This window comes from Lacerta agilis, chromosome 1 (genome assembly GCF_009819535.1).
Source record: "Lacerta agilis isolate rLacAgi1 chromosome 1, rLacAgi1.pri, whole genome shotgun sequence".
Lineage (NCBI taxonomy): Eukaryota > Metazoa > Chordata > Lepidosauria > Squamata > Lacertidae > Lacerta > Lacerta agilis.
In genome coordinates, this window is record NC_046312.1 from 21,184,644 (window position 1) to 21,207,271 (window position 22,628).

The following is a 22,628-nucleotide window of genomic DNA, read 5'->3' on the forward strand; positions in this document are numbered from 1 at the left end:
ATGCTGGGGGGTGGGAATGCTACACTGCAGGGGTAGCCAATGTGGTTCCCTCGTAATGTTTGCATTACGACTTACACACACACACACACACACACACGATCACTGGCCCTGCTGGTTGGGGCAGATGGCAGCACAACATCTGAAAAGCACTGTGTAGGTAACCCCTGCTATGGTGAAATACATTTAAGAATCAAATATATTTCATTCAGGCTGCCTGCTACTAAAATAACATTGTTACTGGAAAGCATTAATATGTGACACTACAGTCACACCTTGGAAGTCGAACAGAATTCATTCCAGAAGTCCGTTAGACTTCCAAAATGTTCGGAAACCAAAGCGTGGCTTCTGATTGGCTGCAGGAAGCTCCTGCAGCCAATCAGAAGCCACAGAAGCCCCATTGGACGTTTGGCTTCCAAAAATAGTTTGCAAACTGGAACAGCCACTTCCGGGTTTGTGGCATTCAGGAGCCAAAACGTTCGAGAACTAAGCAGTTCGAAAACCAAGGTATGACTGTACTAGAATGGAATTAGTGAAACCAGTATGTTCTTGCACAACACGAAAATGTTTCTATTTAAAATGAGAAGAGTTCAGCAATTATAATGTTGCCTAAAGTGCTGCAGTGATATAAAAAGTTTGCTTGCCAAAATGTCCTCATCTATCTTTTAAAACACATTCGGTCCAATGTTAACCTGGCAACCCTATATCCAAAGGGACAAAAATAGAGAGAGAGGAACACATTTATTTCCCTCCTCCCCCAAACATTAATTAAATGTAGAATTCTGTGGCTTGGATTCAAAGAACCATGAGTGGAAGCAGAAAATGAATCAGCGCTGATCCTTGAACTTTCACCCAAGCAGTAGTGGAAGTACTGTGCCACAATGTATCCAAGGTGAATGAAATTTAGGCTATGACATAGAAACTCTGTTGGGCCCTAAGAAGGTATTGAGAAGAGTTTCTGCAGAGCCTTGTGCAGATAAAAAAACTGCTCTGGATTTGGAATCACTTCTCTTTTGCAACACTGGAATCAGCCAGGGCCAGCTCAAGACATTTTGCTGCCCGAGGTGAAAGACAAGATGGCACCCTGCTCCCCACGTTCCTGCTAGCCATTCCACATACAAAAGCCAATTGGACTTTCTTCAACATTGGCAACAGGGCAGCAACCTCTACTGCACCTGATGGCAGCAGGCTAGTTTAGGGGGTGTAAGACAGGCCCTCTGGCACACAGATCATGGCACTTCCTGAGTAGCAGCCTGTTGTTGTTCAGTCGTTCAGTCGTGTCCGACTCTTCGTGACCCCATGGACCAGAGCACGCCAGGCACGCCTATCTTTCACTGCCTCCCGCAGTTTGGCCAAACTAATGCCAGTCGCTTCGAGAACACTGTCCAACCATCTCATCCTCTGTCGTCCCCTTCTCCTTGTGCCCTCCATCTTTCCCAACATCAGGGTCTTTTCTAGGGAGTCTTCTCTTCTCATGAGGTGGCCAAAGTACTGGAGCCTCAACTTCAGGACCTGTCCTTCCAGTGAGCAGTGAGTAGCAGCCTAACTCTACCTAATTATAGTGGTAGCACTCACTTCTGTCAATGGAACAGGCTTTTTGTTAGTGGAAAAGCAACTCACTCTCTCTGTATTTGTGTGTGTGTGTGTGTGTGTATAAATTTATAGATATATATCCACACCAATATATTTAGCATACATTTTCAAAACAGTGGTGGCAGTCATTTGAAGTCACTGTTAATTTTCTTTCTGCACATATAATTTTTCACAAGTGTCCAGTTGGTTGGTAACAAAAACAGCTGAATTGATTAACCAAACACTGAAGAATGATACATTGAAAGCATCACCAAGAAATACTTTTTATTTCCTGGTGATTTCTCATATTTGGGGAGGAAACTATTAACAAGAAACAGACTAACTGTCAATGGTCTATCGTATTTGGTTTTACCAAAACAGTAAATGTACAATTCCCTCACAAAAAAATCATGGATGAGAGGAAATGTTTTAATTGCAAAATAGGAAAACTGATATCTAACATTAACTTATAATGTTTTACATTCTTAAATAGCCTGGATCCAGCCCATTAAGGAAAAGTTAGTTATACCTAGCTCCCATTGAAATCAATGGAGTTAAGTTCATAATGTCTTAACCTAAGTGCAACTAACTTAATCTGGATAAAGCTCATTTTTTTTAAACAGTTCTCATAAGAATATCTGCAAATGAAATGTTGTGAAACAATCTAACAGGTATTTTCTAACAAACACCTGAAAAATAAAACTGGCAAAATGTACAGGATACCTATACAGCTACCTTATCTTTAATATATCCAATATTGTTCCAATGTTGGGTTCCTCTGCTGGAAACCTTTGGTAATGGCTGGTAATTGCCCTTACAAATGTGTGCCGCAAAAGGATTCCATAAAAATAAAATGTCCATATCTATCATATTTACAGTCCTCCTTTAGACAATAGCATATTGTTCATATAAAAGGCCTCTAATTTTATAGAAATCTTCACAGAGACAGCCCTCCAATCCAATACGTCCAGTTTCAGTCTGCAAGAAAACATGTTACATCCAATTACTTAAGAGACTGTACAGAAATTTGCTATGATTGGCACATATAAGCAAGCAAACACACACACACACACACAGAGAGAGAGAGAGAGAGAGAGAGAGAGAGAGAGAGCTTACCCTGCGAACAGCCACCAAGTTGTTACATACGAGAACCCCTCCTACAAATTCAGCTTGAATTCCTTCTCGCAAGAGAACTTGCTTAAAATCAGACAGTCTTGGCTCATTCATGAAGACAGACTGATGTCCCAGAACCTTTTGGGAAGGTGCAAAACAGAAGTTAACTGTCAGATTTAGAAGGGGGAGAAGAGTGAAAGATAAAAATACTCTTACAAGCATCAAAATCATTTCATATTATAAGCGGTAAGATTCAGCCTCAAGTAAATGAGATCATGTGCTATCTACCCATTTAACAATTATGTCCTGTGTTGGATTCACAGGACAAAACCTACCTAGGAATCTGTCCCCCCAAAGACCTCAGTGCAATGCCTGGAACTCGCATAAGACCATAAGCACCACAGAAGTGACCAGTGCTTTGTACCATACTTCATGGCACAATTAAAAGACTAAAGTTCTGCTTTCAGACTTGCAACTGTGTGCAAGGAGAAGATGGTCATTATTATTCTCTTCATCAATATATTAATCGCCTTCTTAAAAACTGTGTGATTTACACATAATATAATTAAAAACAATTAAAAACACCAAAACAGCAAATGCATTTAAAACCAGACAGAACAAGCTGGCCATTTCTGGTTTCGATAAATAGAAAGGTAGCTTATACACAACCATGCTGTTTATCATATGTTCATGAAGTAAACTGATTCTTTACTGTTTTATGCAATTTATTTGACTTTACAATATGATTTTTTTTTAAAAAAAGTCGCTTTATAGTCACAAAAGACTATCAAAGCTCAGTGCAAAACAGAAATCAATATATAATACAATGTATTAATAAGCTAATAAAAGCCTATTAAATCAAATTAAAAACAAGAGCATTATGGTGTTCCAAAATCAACAGTAACCAAACCAGGCCTAGAGGAATAAAAAAATTATTCAAAAGCTGCTGAAATCCTAAAAGTGTCAGCTTCTGTCTGATGTCGAATAGAAGTGTGTTTCATAACACTGGGGCTGCTATGCTCAAAGTCCTGCTGCTCTATGTTGCCAGAGCAGAACTCAGGACTATATAAGAATACAAGAATATATGGATTTATGGTTGTATGTATGTTTCTTGTTTTGTTGTTGTTGTCATTTTATTATTTTGGTTACTTTATTGTATGCATTTGTTTATCAAGTAAGAAAACTAATAAAAAGCATTTTTTAAAAAAAGCTTAGCTGTGGAACTAGTTTTTCTACCTCATTCGGTGGCAGGGGTTCCAAAGTAGGAATGATCTCACTTTCCTCGCATATTTCTTTGTCATCATCTCCAAAAAGACTCTTGATGGCCTTCTGTTGTGCAACAGCACTAGAATCCGACGAGGGTGCGTCCACTTGCATTTCTGTATCTTCTCCATCATCTCTCAGTTCCCCTTCTTCCAAAATCACCCCCGTGTCCACTTTTGATACCCGCATGTCCAGGACTCCATCTACCCATGCCAGTTCAGCATCTTTGGCTTTACAAAACTGAAGGGAACTGACCAGCGAGTCCTTTAACCTGACCTAATCACAAATAAATATATAAAATATATTACTGAAACAGATGAACCACAGAGTCTTGTTTTATACATTAAATTCAGTATCGTTACATGCTTGAAGTCAACAGGAAGTCAAGCTGTCAAGAAGAGAACTTTATGGTCAGCATTATCACAGCACTTTTATAATCATGGTACTAGGGCGTGGGACAAAGCAGCTCAGGGAGGAAATAAGTAAGACTTTCGAAGAACGTGGAAATGAATGGTGAAATTTGGACAAGTAGACTGGCAGTAAATCACATAACGAAACCAAAAGTTTTTGTTCCTAGTGTTATGGGCATAAAACTTTTATGCAATTTAGGCATGCATACTTTAATTATCTTTTCCACCACCAAGTTATGTTGATGATTTACAAGTTGTGTTTCTTGTTGCATACAGGTAAGATTTTTTCCCAGTCTTTGCAACTCCTTTTCTTCTGTATAATGGAGTCAGGTAGACGTACCAACAGCAACCAGCTACTTAGAGGCTCCCAAAGAAAATACCATATAGGGGACTTCGAGAAGGGGAAAAACCGCTTGAGGTGAAAAGCTTGTGTTAGCTTTGTTCTCACCAAAGGGAATGTAGCTACACAGACACACACACACACACACACACATACACACCCTTCCTTATTCTTGAATAGAATACAACAGCCTTGCAGGTTTATGCAAAACCCTTTTGTAGCCCACAAAGTGTTAACCATCTTCTCTGAATAAACCAGCATGTCACAGGCAAGCATGAATGGTATTTCTGATTAGGTACAGTGGTACCTCGACTTACGAATTACTCGACATACGAATTTTTCGACTTACGAATGGACATCCGTTGGTGGTTTTAGATGGGGTTTACTCAACTTACAAATTTTAGATGCAGTTTACTCGACTTACGAATTTTTCGTTTCCAATGCATTCCTATGGGGAAATCGCTTTTTTCGACTTACAAATTTTTCGACCTACGAATGTGCATTCAGAACGAATTAAATTCGTAAGTCGAGGTACCACTGTACTTGATTAGAAGGAATTAGTACTTCCACTGCAGGTTGGCTAGTTGCTATTCTTATTTTTATTTATTTGATTTATATACCGCCCTTCCTCAAAATATCTCAGGCAAGTTCACAAGATTAAATTAAATACAAGCTAGGAATACAACAAAAAATACAAGTTTTCATGAGGATAGTTGCCAAATATTTTTTTTACCCAATTCTACAATCTTACCTGGTATATGTGAGTCTCACTGGTTGCATCTACAGTTTCATGCAATTTAGGCATGTATACTTTAATGTCCTTTCCACCAAAAGCTCTACAGGATTCTGCAAGATCCTGGCTGGCCTCAGGGGGCCCATGGACAATGATCAATTGTCGCGGCTTCATCTGATTAATTATTTTCTTAATGGAGTCCCCATCTGAGCGCCCTTCATAGTCTATGTATGTAACACGAGCTCTAAAATGCAATGTAAGGAGAAAAACAACTCGGCTATTTATCTTTGCAATCATTATTTACTAATTTGACAAAAATTAATCCAAATCCACAATGATAAAACAAATACCAAACACATTCAACTGAAGTTCTTATTACTATTATTATTATTATTATTTTGGTAGCTGCAAAATCAGAATGCAAATAGTATGCAAGCAAAGCATTCCCTTGAGAAAAAGTTTGGAAATGTTCACAATTCATTCTGCTAAACAGGGTTAGGTTGGCACCATTACTGAACTTTTAACAGAATGATTCAACATTTCACTTCAAAGGGGCTTCGTTTTGTTAATATGTACATTATGTTGTTAAACATACAGAATAAGCCATCAACACGATTTCTTTCATAAATCTTTGAGCGTGAAAATCTAGATGTTGTGATCTGATAGATTAGGAATGGGGAAATTTTTCCAGCCCAAGTTATCAGGCAGTCTGTTGGTAAAAGGTGACAGATTGCAATGAACTGACCATCACTACTCATCTGCCAATAGCGCCCTCCAGCTGCAACTAACAATAAGACACTCACTTTATTTCCATTGATTCTGTTGCTGAAATGCATTTGGTAGGAACATCTGATAAATCCTGGTCCATAGGTTCCTCTCCATTTGTAAGTCCAGATTCCAATTTGTTCTTTTCTTCTTCTGTTGCCTGAAGTTCTGGAACGAGGAAATCCTCTGGTCTAAACAAAGGATTGTTGTCAATACTTAATTAGGGGAATGCTAAGGAAACATCTATGGTGAAGGAAGACAATATACGTAATAGCTATTCTCTAAATGAAGAGAAACAGATTTAACAACATCAAAGCTCAAGAAAGGACCACTGATACGCATCTAGAGATCTATGGAAGAGGCTCAACACATGTCCTTTTAAAGGTTTTGCCGATTTTGGAATTATATTGAAAAATAGGCATTCTTTGTGGCATATTTTAAAAGGAAGATAAGGTTCGTGGGTTTCACATCCCTGGCTGAATGCAAATGAGCAGTGTGCTAGTGCCTGCTGCCCCAAAGTCCCACTCCTGACTTAGCCATGCCAGGGAGGAAACAAATCAGATAACTTAAGCTTTATATACAAACCAGCACTCATTGTTTGTTTCTCTCCAAACAAGCCATGAACGGAAGCTAGGGTGGTTTGGGTGGGGTATAAATAATAAATTTATTTTTATTATTAATTATTATTATTACTACTACTACTACACAGTAATGTGGAACCTATGGACCTTCAGATGTTGTTAAGACTCCAACTTCCATCAGCCCCAGCCAGAATAACCAACAGCCAGGGGTGATGGGAGTTATAATTCAGCAACATCTGGAGAACCACAGGCATGCCATCCCTGGATTAAACCATATTAACTATGCTTTGCCATCCCTGGTCTAATGTTAAGTGTGAACGAGGCAAACGTTAAATTCTCTTACTTTTAGCACAAGGAAATAATAAAGAACTTAAAGAACCCAGACAATAAAAGATCAATTAGAGTAAAGCAAAGCAGTACACAGCTTAATATACTCTTTAGATATAACAAACATTAAATATCTAAAGAGATGATCTCTCAACCTGATGACCATAATTCAGTGTTGTATGTTCTTAAATACTATTAGATGTCCCTCAAACCAATATGTGTGTGTATGTGTGTGTGTGTGTGTGTGTGTGTGTTAAAAGTAAAGATAAAGGGACCCCTGACCATCAGGTCCAGTCGTGTCCGACTCTGGGGTTGCGACGCTCATCTTGCTCTATAGGCCGAGGGAGCCGGCGTTTGTCCAGACAGCTTCCGGGTCATGTGGCCAGCATGACAAAGCCGCTTCTGGCAAACCAGAGCAGCGCACGGAAACGCCGTTTACCTTCCCGCTGGAGTGGTCCCTATTTATCTACTTGCACTTTGACATGCTTTCGAACTGCTACCGGTAGGTGGGCAGGAGCTGGGACCGAGCAACGGAAGCTCACCCCGTGGCAGGGATTCGAACCGCCGACCTTCTGATCAGGAAGCCCTCGACTCTGTGGTTTAACCCACAGCGCTGATAAATACATAATAAATCATATACAGAATTGCAACCTAAACAGAAAAACTGGAATCATCCAATTATAGATGTCATGGCTCTAGTCAGGGATATCTGGAATTTCAACACATAATCTTTGTTTTTCCTCTTGGTATGCCTCAGTGAGGCTCCCACCTGCAAGGCTCCTCTAAATTTTAAATGGGCACCTATTACCTTGGTGCACACTTAATTTTAAACAGTTTGAAACATTATCTCTTTTCTCCCACGTACTTGATAATCTCTCCATATTCATCCCATTTAATTCTCTCTTCTGGTGCTGGAAACATAGGGTAGGACTTTTTGGCCTGTTTGAAGAAGCTTCCTTTGCGGTTGCCTTCACCTTTCATCATAAGGTCATGCTTAGTTTTATGAACAGATGGTTGATCAACGTCCTCTTCAGCATCACTGTCATCACTGGAATCAATATCTGCTCTAGAATGTGAGCCGAAAATAGAGTTCCGTATAAACACAAGGCAAACAACACCAAAATATTATACTTCTATCCCAATCTTACCACGTCCAGAGTGGTTCCAGAACTCTTTGTCATCTGGACACACCAGCTTGACCACTTAGTTCCAACAACACTACAGTACTGGGTGCTCACAGACAATTAGGCCCATATAGTTCTATATCAATAAATAATAATAACAATAACAACAACAACAATAATAATTTATACCCTGCCCATCTGGCTGAGTTTGGGCAGCTCCCAATCGAGTGTTAAAAACAATACAGCATTAAATATTAAAAACTCCCTAAACAGGGCTGCCTTCAGATGTCTTTTAAAAATAGGACAGCTGCTTATTTCCTTGACATCTAATGGGAGGGCATTCCACGGGGCGGGCGCCACTATCGAGAAGGCCCTCTGCCTGGTTCCCTGTAACCTTACTTCTCGCAATGAGGGAACCGCCAGAAGGCCCTTGGCGCTGGATTTCAGTGTCCAAGCTGAATGATGGGGATGGAGACGCTCCTTCAGGTATACAGGACTGAGGCTGTTTAGGGCTTTAAAGGTCAGCACCAACACTCTGAATTGTGCTCGGAAATGTACTGGGAACCAATGCAGATCTCTCAGGACCGGTGTTATATGGTCCCGGCGGCCACTCCCAGTCACCAGTCTAACTGCCACATTCTGGATTAATTGCAGTTTCCGGGTCACCTTCAAAGGTAGCCCCACGTAGAGCGCATTGCAGTCATCCAAGCGGGAGATAACTAGAAGAGTATTGTGGAACATAATACCAAAGTGCACATCCACATCCCACCTTCAAATTGCAGTTAATGGTTGAAGTTAACTGTTACGAGGAGTTGCTACTTATCTTGGGAAGCATCAGTTTCAGTTAATGGCAAGACAACTTACGATACTCCCGGGAGGCATTACGACTGTAGGTTTCACTGAGGTAACATCAAATAAGCTTAGAATTGTTTAAAGTGCTTTTTCATTGGTGCTGCAGAAATGGCAAAGTAGCAGCATTTGAGTATTTGCTCAAAAGGCCATTTGCAACCACCACAGGTACTCACTCTTTGGACTGTTCTAACTTTTTGGCCGCCTCTTTCTTCAGTTTTTCTTTCTCCAGGTATTCCTCAAGTTCCTTCCCTTCCAGTTTCACTCTTTTCCTCAGCTAAAAGAAAAGCATGTGCAAATAAGGGGTATGTTTGCTGACATAAGCGGCAACCTTTTATCAGTTCTCAACACATTACCTAAAGAGTGTTAAACATTATAGATTCAAGTAGAAACGTCAGAACACCAGAAGGCATCATATTTGCAATGCCACATATTTGAAAAACGCAAAGTTTAATCTAATAGTTGTCTTCAAGATGAATCTTCCACATCCACTGGGAATCATCTGTCTTGGGAGACAATGGAAAAGCGTGCCTTCTTTGTAATTAAAAAAAATAGCTAACAATTAATGGAAAATCATGCACATTTCCAAACATATGTCTGGTGCATGCATACCTTGCTGTCTTAAGTATCCACATGAAAAAAATAATGTTCGAAACAGCCCTAAAAGTTCCCAAGTGTTGTCACATATTTTTACGATCTTACTAAAACTCTTATTTTACCATACACTATTTTACTTCTTGCTTTCTTGAAAGAAGCTGAGGGAGAAAGAGTATTTCCTTCTCATCAAATGAATAAAGATGTGTATTCTTTTCATCAGCAAGCAAACATAAGTTGGTCAACATAAGCAAGCAAAATTCCCGTGACGGTCTGTATGACTGCAGTCTCCTGGAACAGGCCAAATTTTCTTACCTCTATATCTGTAACTTTTTCAGAGGGATGATCTATTAGGAAACGTGCTAGTGTGCCAGGAGTAGTTCTATATGTTAAAATTATAGAGTTTTTAGGGTCCTGGCACCATTGTATAAAGAGATCTCTTGAAAACCCACATTCCAGATCTGGTTGGCTGGCAAGGACAACTTTGGGACTAGGAACCCGCGCCAAATCCGCAAGCCCGTGACAGAGAGAGAGGTGACGAAACTGAAAAGGATTGTTCCTCTTATCTTCAAAGCATCTCATCAGTTTGTCGCTCATCCATTCAACCTGTATGGGGGGGGGGGGAGCAAGTTGTACTGAGTTGCAACACCTATGTAGCAAAAATGCTTAAATGGTGCTTAAATAGTACTTGCAAACATATGAAACTACCCAATATGGCATCAGACTACAGTTGTACCTTGGTTTTCAAACAGCTTAGTTCTCAAACGTTTTGCCTCCCGAACGCCGCAAACCCGGAAGTGACTGTTTCGGTTTGCGAATTATTTTTGGAAGCCAAACGTCCAACGGGGCTTCCGTGGCTTCTGATTGGCTGCAGCAGCTTCCTGCAGCCAATCAGAAGCAATGCTTTGGTTTCCGAATGTTTTGAAGTCGAACGGAATTACGGGACGGATTCCATTCAACCTCCAAGGCACGACTGAACTGGTCTACATGCCTTAAGCACTTTCTACTCCAACTGGCTACCCCTAGTCATAGTGTAAGAAGGACTTTCCACTTATACTACCTGCTTTTTCTCCTTGATCTTAAGTTATCCAGTGTGGGATAATATAAATACCTGTTCTGTATTAGCACGATTAAGGTGGTTAGCAACACAGTGTTGCTGTAAAATACTATGGACATGGGCAAAGGCTTAATATAATTACAGAAGTCAGTCTAATAGTCTACTATCAAAACCAACCTGAGATTTTGAGAATTCCACAACATTGTAGCTGACATTATTTAAAAGTGCTAAAGAGTAGACTCCTAAACCGGCATCTTTTGTCCTCCATATTTGATCAAGCAATTGGGCAAGTTCCAAAACTCTGCCTGCAGTGTCCACAGCTATTAGGACATTTCCATCACCTCTCAGTGTTTCTAAGACATTTGCTGGAGAAAAGATAACAATGTATTAGTTTTGTGGCAGCATTTGAATCCTAATTCATATGTATATAAATCATTTCATTTTAATAGTCAGAAGAAAACCCTATTAGCATAAAGGTTATGTTTTAATCTACACGTGGCTTCCAAATCAGATTCTAATTAAATAATGGTAACTGATTTCTCAAAAACAATGTAATTTCACATCACGTTACATTAAAACTGGATAAAGTTTTGTAAAAATCATATTCACAACTCCATCTTCAGGAAAATAGTTAAATACTCTAAATTAAATTATTTCCCCCAAGAATTAAAGAAGAAGAAGAAATGTTTTTACACACTTCCTAGAACTCTGTAGGGAGTCTTGGGCTTCACCATATGATTTATTTATTTATTGAATGCATTTATTTAACATATATATATATTTAAAATATATCACTGGGCCCACAATAGAGAAGTCCCCAGAATGTCTCCAGATTAATCTTAATTCCTGAAAAAGGGGGAATTTACAAGCAGTTGATTTTAATGTAGCGCATTAAAGGCTTTCTTTAAACACACACACAAAATATGCAATTTCAAATTAAAGTTATAAACATCTTAAGCTGCTAATTTTCTAGAAATCTATTCAACTGGGGTGTGTGCATGTGTGAAACTCACAATCTTATCCAGAGAAAAAGACTATTGTTTCTCCTTTTTCTTACAATATTCATGAGCACCACATGGAAGCTAGGTTTTAAAATTCTATTAGAAACTGAATTTTCCCAGCTGCTATGGAAAAAATACATACTTAGTAGCTGTTCATCTCTTTGTTTCCGTCTTGGCTGCACATAAGTAGCATTAAAGGAATCAGTGATAAGCAAGGAAGGCCTGCTTAGCATTTCCAGGGAACATCCATTCAAATGGCTAAAAGAGAAGTTACATCAAACAATTGCAGTGCTTTAGTTAAAGAAAGGTGATGATGAAATTAAATATGTAGCAGAAAATTTCTATAAAGTTAGTTTCCGTAACAACAAAATTTGCTATCACTTTAATCACAAGCACAGTGTTACCTAAGTTGTCAAACGGTTTGGCTCCCAAACACCACAAACCCAGAAGTGAGTGTTCCGGTTTGCGAACGTTTTTTGGAAGCCGAATGTCCAACACGGCTTCCAATTGAGTGCAGAAAGCTCCTGCAGCCAATTGGAAGCCGCGCCTTGGTTTTCAAACGGTTCCAGGAGTCGAAAAGACTCCCGGAACAGATTAAGTTTTGACAACCAAGGTCCCACTGTACATGTCATACAGCATTATTTATGTAGTGTACATTAAAACTTAGTTTTACAGGTAGAATCAGTCAATTGTTACCGCAAGGAATCTAAAATAGACTTTTGGTGATATCCAACTTTGCACAAGTAATTTTCTGCTTGTGCAATGGGACTTCACCTGCCCTCTCCTTCCTTCTGCAGCCCCTCCCAACCCTGCATCAATCTGCTCTGGAGGGTCCCTCAACACTGGAGAAAATTTCAAGGATGCACATGGGAGTAGAGCAAGTCCTGTTGAACAAATGGAGGTCCTATTGCGCTAGCAGACAAGACACCACTGGATGACACCTAATTAAAATATGGGCAGAAATGCCAAGCAGAGAGAACAGGGTAAGGAAGCGTCAATGTAATTGGCATACTGAAGCGTTTTAATCTATTTGCTTAGAGTAGAATCCAGTGAAATGCTAAATTAACATTCTGCCTCTGGAACAGATTTGAGAGCACAGGGAGTGGGGTGAGGCGGGCTGTCCTGTTGTGCAAGCAGAAATCCTTGTGCAAACAGGATGCGTTAACCGAGTACTGTCCTTGAAAATGAACAAAACTACTATAACCACACTGCAAATCGTAGAATCATATAACTGTGGAATTGGAAGGACCTCTCCTCTCTGCACTTCTTCTTGCTTCTTGTCAGCCTTCAGTGACAACAAGCAAGTTGACAATTTGAACTGAGCAATAGTCTATGTGCCATAATTTTTTTAAAGTAAGACTATATATTGAAGGATTTTTAAAGTAAGACTATATATTGAGGGATTTGCACTCACTCTCATTTAAGGATCTCAACATTTATCAAGTTATAATTTTTCAATTTACTGGTCGCCCAGAAATTTACCCATTTCCTCACTCAGAAAAAAATAACTGTTCCATATGCCTTATTCTTAGTTTCTTTTTTTAAAAAATCAGCTGTGAGCATTCCTAAGTATAAAAATAGCATTGTAATGAAACCCGCAAATAGAATTTAGAACATAGCAGCTTCCTATAAATAAAACCCAATCTACGATTCTCCATGAGAATCATACAAATTTGCATACGCAAATTTTGGGATTTACATCTGTACTTAGAACATAGGTAACACTATAACAGTACTATTGATAGATGTACCAACTTATTTCAAGAAATTCAATATAAGAGGCTGCTCCTCTCTCATGCAGTAAGGCAGTTTATTTTTAAATGGGATTTAAGGAGAGTGGTTTTGATTGTTTAGGATTTGTCTTAAAACGGATAGCTAAAAATGGCATTTGCTGCCATCTAGAGAATCTTCAAGCTTTTCCCACCCATGTTACATTTCAAAATATTTTTAAAGCTTTGATTTGTGTAATTCAAAGAGGGTTGTTTATTTCTCCAGTGAACCTTGATCTTAGATTATAACTCAAGTCCATGCAATTCTTGCCACATACTTGGAGACACTAAAAATTCTTGTTATTGATTCAGACCTATAAATAATCACTTATCTACAGGGACAGGAGTGTTTTGCAGGCTAATAATTTCTGTAGCCTTATTTGCAATGTTCTATTAAAAAGAAGGCTGTATGGGCAAAATTCTACCGTATAATGTTCACCTACTTGTGCATCAGAACTGTCCATTTATTTTCTCACCCTGGCAGCCCATCACCCCCCAAAATCAGCTCCATAAAGTCCCTCAATATTTTGGGAGTGGAGGGTTGCAAGAGGGAGAACAAGAAGCCCTGTTGCACAAGTGGATGCCCACTCACACTGCATTGGATCTTTCTCATCGTCTTTAAAAATCAGACCCACTCAAGTAATAAAATTAACCAACAGCAGGCAATATCAATAATGTGTACATACATCTCCCTCTTGTGGTTGAAATCAACTGCATATACAATTTCTTCTTCTCCATCTTTAACTATCTTCCAAATTGTTCCTCCTATCATGTGGCCTGCTGGTAATGGTGTGATGGACAAGCCATGACCTTTCCCTAAGAGAATAAAGAGCAGCATATCAAACATAGACAAATAAGGTTTGTTGTATAACATCGTAATCTCAGGTGAAAAGTATGGCATTAGTATTTGAGTTATAGTCAAATTATAGTCACATTATTGTCAAGTTATAGTCACATTAAAATGGCATTTCACAAGCAACTTGCTCTGTAGTATTTCCCAAGGCCCTAATGAACTTTACAAAGCTGTTCTACATCTATGACAATGAAAATGATTTGTGAACTATACTTTTATGTCAACTAAGCCCATGAAATGCTCTAGACCTCCTAACCTTGGAGAAGTGTACAAAGATTTTTTTAAAAAAGAAGTATGCAAGTAGAATGTTAAATCTGCTAAAACGGAGTATTCATTTTGACTAAAGTTCTTCATTTGACATCCATACAACCATTTTCAAGGTTTATTTTTCTAAAGACAGAAACATCTGGGTTTGAGCAAAATGAACAGCAAATAACTGACAATACAATGAATCAGTACTTTAAAATTTTATTTCACCTTTCAAATTGACAATCTGAGAAAATTTTAGTTGTTGTATTTTATCAAAAGCTGCATCCACATCATCCAAGGTAAACAAAGTGAAGTCCTCTGTATTGTGACGTGACTACCAAACAAAAGAACATGAAATTATTCTTAAGATATAACGATCATATTCAGTGAGAGTTTCAGTTATGTTCGTAAAAATATAAAAAAGAAGGAAAAAGAAGTTTCTAGGGAACTATACCTGGTAGAGATCGTACATGAACATTTGGCCCATTTTGTAGACAGGAATAGTTGCATAAATAGCACAGTTCAACCCCATCTTTCCAACTGCATATGGGAGTGCACCCAAGTGTAAAGGATCAGGATGTGAGAGAAGTACTGCATCAACCTGGTGAACGTGTCTATAAAAGAAAAACAACAAGGGAGAAAATTGCATGCCATTCCATCATTTGAGAAATTGCAGTTTTAGTGACTGAAGAAAGCACATCAATGAAATACTGCACCGGCCATAGTCCAGCGGGCAGGAGCACCCGGTGAACAGTGTTTTGCCATTTCTCCCTTTCCCCCCTGAAAATATTTACTGCAGTATTGGGAGATCTTCTGAAAAGTGGAAAGGGTATTGAAATCAGAGAAAAATGACCTTCCCAGTTCTGCCAGTATGATTCTCTACTGGATCAAAAGCCTCCCATGCCATTGTTTTCATACGTTAGAATGTTTCATAAAAAAAAGCTGTGTGGCAAAAATTAAGATAAGGCCTTGGAACCAAATCTGAACAAATAGGCAAGTTAACAGAGGCAAAAAGCACCTTCTCTTTGACCAGGCAAACACAGGTCCTACAATCTGGCATGCAGTTGCTGTTACTGCAGAGCAATGATAATGCAAACATAAACATAAACAAGGTGGGCATTTATTATAATATAAATTGAGCAAGTTAGGTTGCAGCTGATGAAAATCTACTCTGCACTCTACTGATCCACACAGGATTATTTGTGCCCCAATCCAATGAGTAGAGCTCTGCACGGAGACTTTTCACATGCACAACTCTGAGCAGAGGATTTGCTTTTGCTTTCACGTGCATGGGACCCCATAGTACAGGGGTCGGCAAGGCTTACCAGCCATGGGCTGGATCACTCCCACGAAGATCATCCGTGGGCCGGACCAGCACAGCGCGATGCTGGAAATTGCATCTGAGCATGTCTGCGGTGCTGGAAATTGTTTCTGCACATGCCCAGACACCGAAAATTGCTTCTGCGCAGAAGCGATTTCCGGTATCTGCGCGTGTGCAGATGCAATTTCCTGCGCCGCTTGGTGAGTCCCTGCGCTGTGCCGGGCAGCTCGGGGGCCAGTAAAACGGTCTTCGTGGGCCGGATCCAGACCATGTTGCCAACCCCTGCCATAGTAGGTCACAAGCATTGAATAGTTGTTCCATGCCCACAGCATTGCATGAATAAGGAAAGATATGTCTAACTGTAACAGATTAGTTGGTGGAGAATTCTTCTCTATGATCTTCTTCTTGTTACTGGGCTCTATTCCTCTAAACATGTTAACTACTGATGTCTCTTTATATCAGGATATAAAGCATGCAATAATTACATTTGGTTTTTAGCTTACTTGCAAAGGAATAACAGTTTAATTAAAGTCAGATTCTAGCTTACTTCCGTAGGGAATCAATGATGTCCATAGAAAAATTCTCATCCCAACCGCAATCCAACAGAAAGCGAAATTCATCTACTTGAAGTAAATAACACAGAGCAGATTCTTCCTGCACCCCTGAAAGGGTGGTTAGCTTGATAATTGAAGTCATTTTTCCTTCCTAAAAGAGAATAAAATGTGTTATAAAGCTGAAAAGACTTTGCCATTGCCTACATTCACACATAATAATTCAAACTTTATAACTGATCATGGTTTACTGTGAATAAGCAGCATGCCAGTTGCATGCTGCCCAATTACTCCTGTTTCATTCCTTTCATGGCACAAACAAGATAAACAAACCTGATATTGGTTTCCCATTACACCCAGATCAGGGGTTGTAGCTTCTCTCCAACAAGCCATGATCTCAAGCCCAGCTTAAGCCATGGTTTGTTACTGGCTTGACGATTAACTTGGCCAGCTTTAAAAGATTAGACAAATTCATGGAGGATAAGACAATCAATGTCTACTCGTCATGATGGCCATGTTATGCCTCCAGTGTCCCGAGGCAGTAAGTGTCCAAATACCAGCTGCTGTGGAGTGCAGTTGGGGAGAATGCTGCTGTGTTCAGGTCTGTCTTGTGGCTGTGAGAAGAGGATACTAGATAGACCTCTGGTCTGATCCAGCATTGCTCTTCTTCTAATAATTGTAGATTAGGGAACAAATCACACTCCCTGGGTTGGGTGTTATGGCAAGTCAAGGCTTCCTGGTCTGTTTTTCTTGCTTACACCAGGGGAGGTGTAAAGCATCGATGATCAGGTAGTGTGCAGAAGCATGCTACTTATTCACAGTAAGTTCACATTAAGTAGTAAAGTCTTGGCTTTTCCTTACACATGAACATGGCCATAGAGTTCTTAGCTGTATCAAGTTCTACAAATAGGAAAGGTTAGAAATGTAGAACTAAAGATCCCAAATTATGGCCAGTGGAAAAGGATGATGGAAGTTGTAGTGCAACAACAAACGGAGAGCTACAGGTTCCACACCCGTATAGAGAAACATGCCATCTTCAAACTGTAGTTTATGACACTGGCATGTTTTGCAAAACCATAATTCAGATTGATCAGTTTTGGATTCAGACATAATGATAAGCTTGCTCTAACTGAAAATGAAAGCAGATGGGGAATTGCAATATACAGTACAAGTCCTCCCTCCATGCACACTCCACTTGCCTTATGGTATTATCATTTATAATTGTTATTATTATAATTAGTTGCCTCTAATTCAATAAAAATCAATTATGTCGTAAGTTATAAGAATGCAAGGAAATCAAACAGATGCTCAAGTTCTACAAAAGCTAAACTGAGAAGACAGGCAATAGAAAGGAAACATCTAGTTCAGTCAGCCTTCCCCAACCTGGTATTCTCCATGTGTTTTGGACTTCTAATAAATCTTTGTGAACTGCTTTGAGGCTCCTTTTGGTTATACTGTATAAGGTGATTTATAAATACAATCAACTAACTAAAAACTGATTACAACCCCCATCAGTCCCAATTGATGTACAATTCTTTTACTGTGAATGCTACCACTTAAACTGCTCCCCAACCCTTGTCATGAAAATAAGGCCACTCTCCCAATAGTTTTCCAAACAAATACAAGGTTAGATGGAGCTTATTCTCTTCTCTGCCCTGGGCTCCTTTGGAAGGAAGGAAGAATACGATATATATGTAATCAATTAAGGAAATACCCCAGCTAAGGGTCTCCTTGGATTTGTCAGCTAGAGGATTTTTTAACTGATATGGTGATACCACCTTTTGATAATTATTTTTTTTTTACATACCAAGTCACTTATTCATTCTGATTCCGTGTGTGTGTGTGTGTGTGTGTGTGTGTGTAGAAAGAGAGAGAGAGCGCAAGATCGTGTCTCTCCAAGACTTGGCTCAGACACCCAGCAAAGGGTCTGGATGCGAAAGGAGAAAGGTAACGTAGGAATCACCCCCCAAACTGCAAAGAAGCGAGACCTTCATCCCACCACCTGACCTGCAGTGGTAGCCTTTCAAATCCTCCACCAGGAGACGGGTTGGGAAGTGATCATGCATGTTTCATCCTAATAGTGTATGCGAAGCCACCTTTGGGGGAAGCGGAGGGAAGCCTCTTTGCTCCCTTCCCCAGCACACTAGACTCATTGCAACCTTACCTGCACGGCGGCCCCTTGTTAACTCCCGGCCCCCCTAAAACCTAGTGGAAGCCTGGAGGAGGAAGGGAAAAGGGGGGAAAGCGGGGGACTCTTTACTCAGCCACACTCAGTTCCTCCAGCGGCAGCCGCCATTTTGGCGCGAGAGGAAACAACCGGCGAGCGCGCCGAAGGAGGCGGAGGAGCCGCTTCCGCCGCTTCTGAAAGTGAACCAAGGAGCGGGCTGTACTACCAGAGGCATTTACGGGGGGGGTGGAACCAGAGGGAGCACTTGGATTCATGAAGATGCCTCCCCCGCGCCATTGATGTTCATTCGGAGTTCTAAGCAGAGTCTCGAAAAGTCTGAAAGCCATAGCGAAGGAATCCCTCTGCGAGCGGCGGAGAAAATTTCTCCCGCCTACCCCTCTCGGCTCGGTGAATGGTTCATTCCGGCTCTGGTCATCGGAGGCTCAGTGCGCGGCTCTCTAAGCGTCCTTGGTTGGTTGAGGCCCTCAGGTCGGTATCGCGCTTGTAGGCCTTCAGGCCAGGTAAGGTTTTAGGCGTATTAAGAGCGGAGTGGCAAAAAAGAAAAGAAAAAGGAGGGTTGTTAAAACGAGAAAAGGGGGCGCGAGGATTGCAAGGAGTTCCCAGCGCGTCTCTCCAGACTGTTAAAAACAAAACAAAGAAAGGGGGCGATTGCAATTCAGTGTTAAGCCAGGAGTAAGGAACGGAAAACTTAGGATTTCACAATGGCGCCAACGGAGTAGGAACCAGCAGCGACTGGCAAGCGCTAAGACTTTGGGGTGAAGGTGTGGGGGCCCCCCAGGGGTGCAGCAAAAGGCAAATTCCGTGCTTTTGTTATGAAGAGATTGACTGCCATTTACACAAAGTTATGGGGGCACCCTCGCTTGAAATGCCGTGTCCAGTCCTGGTTGCCTCACCTCTCAATAATACCCCATTGCTGGAAGCAGTGCCGTAGCTATGGGGCGTCGGGGACTAGCCGGGTTTCTGTTTATTTCCTGCCCCGGGTGAAGCCTCCAGAGGGACGCCATTGAGGCTGCCAACCTGTGTGTGTACCGAACTGGGCATTTGACCTGGGTGTAATAAAGCCTAGTTTCTTTCGCCTCTGGCTGGAAGCCACAGGGAGGGCAAGTAAGTGCACTTTCAAGTGGCACGTAGGCAGCTGGTTGGCCACTGAGAGCAAGATTATTCAATTGGCCTTCGGTATGATCAAGTCCCATGGACTGCAAGAAGATCAAACCTATCCATTCTTAAAGAAATCAGCCCTGAGTGCTCACTAAAAGGACAGATCCTGAAGTTGAGGCTCCAGTACTTTGGCCACCCTAGAAAAGACCCTGATGTTGGGAAAGATGGAGGGCACAAGGAGAAGGGGACGACAGAGGATGAGATGGTTGGACAGTGTTCTCGAAGCTACTAACATGAGTTTGGCCAAACTGCGAGAGGCAGTGAAGGATAGGCGTGCCTGGCGTGCTCTGGTCCATGGGGTCACAAAGAGTCGGACACGACTGAACGACTGAACAACAACAATGATCAAGCGAGGCTTTTCTTCAGCTGTAACAGAAATGTTTAAAATTATGCATGATAGAATGCAGTGCATAAAGAGAAGTTTACTCCCTTTCCATTAAAGCACTAGAATTTGTGGACATTCATTTAAATTGATTTGCAGTAGGAGATTCAAGCAGACTCTATGTTTCTACTTAGTCCCATTGTGTTAAATGAGGCTGACTCCCAGGTAAGTTGGTATAGGACTGCAGCCTTAATTTTTTTTATTCTAGGATGTTTCTGATTTTTGTTTAACTGTTTACAAGTGGCTTAAATGTTTCAGGCAAGTGGTTTAAATGTTGATTTTATTTTATTTTTGGTTCTCTTCCTTATTAGTAACTATGGTGAATATTTTGCATCTTGTGCGAGACCACTGGGCCATAACTTTGGTTCCCATAGGATTTGTGTTGGGATGTTACTTAGACAGGAGGAATGATGAGAAAATGGCGCTCTTCAGGAACAAAAGCAAGTTATTTCAAAGGTTAGTTAAGTGAAATACTGATGTGTTATTTGATAGGATATTAACACTATTTTGCAACAACAGGCCTGCTTCTTTCTGATAAGTATAATTTTCTAGCAGCCTTGCTTGCTTGGGAATTCTGAGAAACCAAAAAAAAATCAGTGCAGTTTTGAAAGGTTCAATCTGCCATCATGATTCAAAATGGTGTCCAGTTATACCCTGGCTGGCATGGCCCAATCAATCTGTTGTAAGTCAAAAGAGCCTCACACAAAGCCAAAATGACGTGGGACCAAATTACCTATTCTGATCTCAGCCTCCCAAGCCTTAAAAAAATATGCTGTAGTTTTCTCTGTGTACCTCATTCATCCAAGATGAGAGATGTTATCACCAAGTGAGAAGGTTGGTTGTTTTTATTTTCACCCTTGTTTTAGAATGCCCTTGCCACAGCAGTTTACATGTCTGGTATAGCAGTGTTAGAGCCCAAACACTGTTACTGAAATTATACTTTGTGACCAGCTTGTGTGCAACCATTTGCACAATATCAACTCGCAGGTTGCTTGTGCTACATTACAGTGGCTCTCCCCTATTTCAGTTAGCTAGGCTTCAGTCCCCAATCAGCTGTAAAGCTCACTGGGTAACCTTTTTCCAGTCTGTCTCCCAGCCTAATTACTGTATTTCATAGGGTTCATACAAAGATAAAATGGGATAGTCAGTTTTGTATAAAGAGCTTAGGGGGATGAGTCATGAACACAATTTGGGAAGATGTGAGGGATAATGACAACTACCTACCGGTAAATGCCTTTGATTAAATAAAAGGGAAATCATTTACACAAATTTGATTTGAAGGTGGTTGTTGTTTTTAATGATTTTATTCATGACTTTGTGAGAAGTAGTGGACATAACAGTGCAGATTCCAAATCAGTTACAAAGCATCTGATGTATTTTACATTTATAAGCTGTGTTCTGGAATAATTCATTCCTAATTCTGTGGTCCTCTATTTCCTTTTCACAGGGAATTGAAACCTGGAGAAGAAGTCACATGGCGATAATGTATTAAATGAGAAATGCTTCCATATAATTAAATCTGTATCTATAAGAAGTGTGTGATTGTGTTATCAAATGAAATGAGGAAATGAAGAAATATATGGGCACTTTCCAGCCAGTTAAAGTGTAATCCTGAAGAACTATCTCTCTGTGTATGAATAAGCATGCACCCTGCTCTCAGGCACACTTCCATTGGCCATACAATTTTGGTAGATGCTAGAAACGAGCCCTTTTTGGTGGTGATGCTGCAATTGTGGAATTCCTTCTCTGGGGAAATCAGATAGGGCCCTTTTCATTCCATTAAAATAAAAAATGTCTTCACATTCCACTTAAACAGACATTTGGATGGGTGATAACCAACAGTCATTTTCAGAATATTATTATTTGACTTTTTAGTTGTTTGTTTCACAGAAGTTTCAAAATGACTTGCAGCATAAATAAAAATACATTGTAATGTTGATACCTTCACACAAAAATATATGCAGCCCATTAAAAAATACAGGAAATAATATCCTCTCTCTCTCCTGCTCCTCTCCCAAGAGCAGCAGAAAGCTAACAGCAAAACTTCATCATCATAGTCTATCAAAAGCCAGGCAAAAGAAAAGTTTTTACCTGACACTGGAAATAGTTGCAGTTACAGGTAGGTAGCCGTGTTGGTCTGCCATAGTCAAAACAAAATAAAAAAATAAAAAATTCCTTCCAGTAGCACCTTAGAGACCAACGAAGTTTGTTATTGGTATAAGCTTTCATGTGCATGCACACTTCTTCAGATCCGAAGAAGTGTGCATGCACACGAAAGCTCATACCAAGAACAAACTTCGTTGGTCTCTAAGGTGCTACTGGAAGGAATTTTTTATTTTGTTTTGGAAATAGTTGGTTAGGCCTGGGTGATGTATCAATACCTGGACCAGTATGAGGACCAGACCACAATGGTGGCTTCACCCAGTGGTGT

At 40.3% G+C, this 22,628-nt stretch overlaps 2 protein-coding genes across 6 annotated transcripts; one reads left to right on the top strand and one right to left on the bottom strand.

Annotated features, from left to right (window-relative positions):
- Nucleotides 1-1,839: 1,839 nt before the first annotated feature.
- Nucleotides 1,840-18,753, bottom strand: CPSF2 (cleavage and polyadenylation specific factor 2). 4 transcript variants are annotated; one of them, XM_033140880.1, is made up of 15 exons: nucleotides 18,634-18,753; nucleotides 16,466-16,623; nucleotides 15,052-15,211; nucleotides 14,826-14,931; nucleotides 14,182-14,311; nucleotides 11,869-11,984; nucleotides 10,903-11,090; nucleotides 9,984-10,274; nucleotides 9,251-9,351; nucleotides 7,967-8,167; nucleotides 6,232-6,384; nucleotides 5,447-5,672; nucleotides 3,919-4,221; nucleotides 2,686-2,820; nucleotides 1,840-2,547 (listed from the first exon to the last, which is right to left on the bottom strand). In XM_033140880.1, exons 2-15 carry the CDS (start codon nucleotides 16,612-16,614, stop codon nucleotides 2,455-2,457), a joined length of 2,352 nt encoding a protein of 783 aa, XP_032996771.1. In that variant the 5' UTR covers nucleotides 16,615-16,623; nucleotides 18,634-18,753; the 3' UTR covers nucleotides 1,840-2,454. The 4 variants fall into 4 exon arrangements, with proteins under 4 accessions (XP_032996771.1, XP_032996780.1, XP_032996802.1 ...); XM_033140889.1 differs by having other exon boundaries at nucleotides 18,629-18,751; XM_033140911.1 differs by having other exon boundaries at nucleotides 16,466-16,619; nucleotides 18,647-18,718.
- A 180-nt stretch (nucleotides 18,754-18,933) lies between these two features.
- Nucleotides 18,934-21,806, top strand: NDUFB1 (NADH:ubiquinone oxidoreductase subunit B1). 2 transcript variants are annotated; one of them, XM_033140926.1, is made up of 3 exons: nucleotides 18,934-19,125; nucleotides 20,509-20,653; nucleotides 21,645-21,806. In XM_033140926.1, exons 1-3 carry the CDS (start codon nucleotides 18,936-18,938, stop codon nucleotides 21,679-21,681), a joined length of 372 nt encoding a protein of 123 aa, XP_032996817.1. In that variant the 5' UTR covers nucleotides 18,934-18,935; the 3' UTR covers nucleotides 21,682-21,806. The 2 variants fall into 2 exon arrangements, with proteins under 2 accessions (XP_032996817.1, XP_032996825.1); XM_033140934.1 differs by having other exon boundaries at nucleotides 18,994-19,157.
- Nucleotides 21,807-22,628: the final 822 nt, after the last annotated feature.

Bases quoted from the DNA above. Each gene is read 5' to 3' on its own strand.
- CPSF2 (XM_033140880.1), bottom strand. From the start codon at position 16,614: ATGACTTCAATTATCAAGCTAACCACCCTTTCAGGGGTGCAGGAAGAA. The intron at 15,212-16,465 runs GTAAGCTAGAAT...TTTCTTTTATAG, and splicing joins ATCATTGATTCCCTACGGAA to ACACGTTCACCAGGTTGATG. The intron at 11,091-11,868 runs GTATGTATTTTT...TCTTTTCTCCAG, and splicing joins AAGAGATGAACAGCTACTAA to CAAATGTCTTAGAAACACTG.
- NDUFB1 (XM_033140926.1), top strand. From the start codon at position 18,936: ATGTTCATTCGGAGTTCTAAGCAGAGTCTCGAAAAGTCTGAAAGCCAT. The intron at 19,126-20,508 runs GTCGGTATCGCG...CTTCCTTATTAG, and splicing joins TGGTTGGTTGAGGCCCTCAG to TAACTATGGTGAATATTTTG. The intron at 20,654-21,644 runs GTTAGTTAAGTG...TCCTTTTCACAG, and splicing joins AAAAGCAAGTTATTTCAAAG to GGAATTGAAACCTGGAGAAG.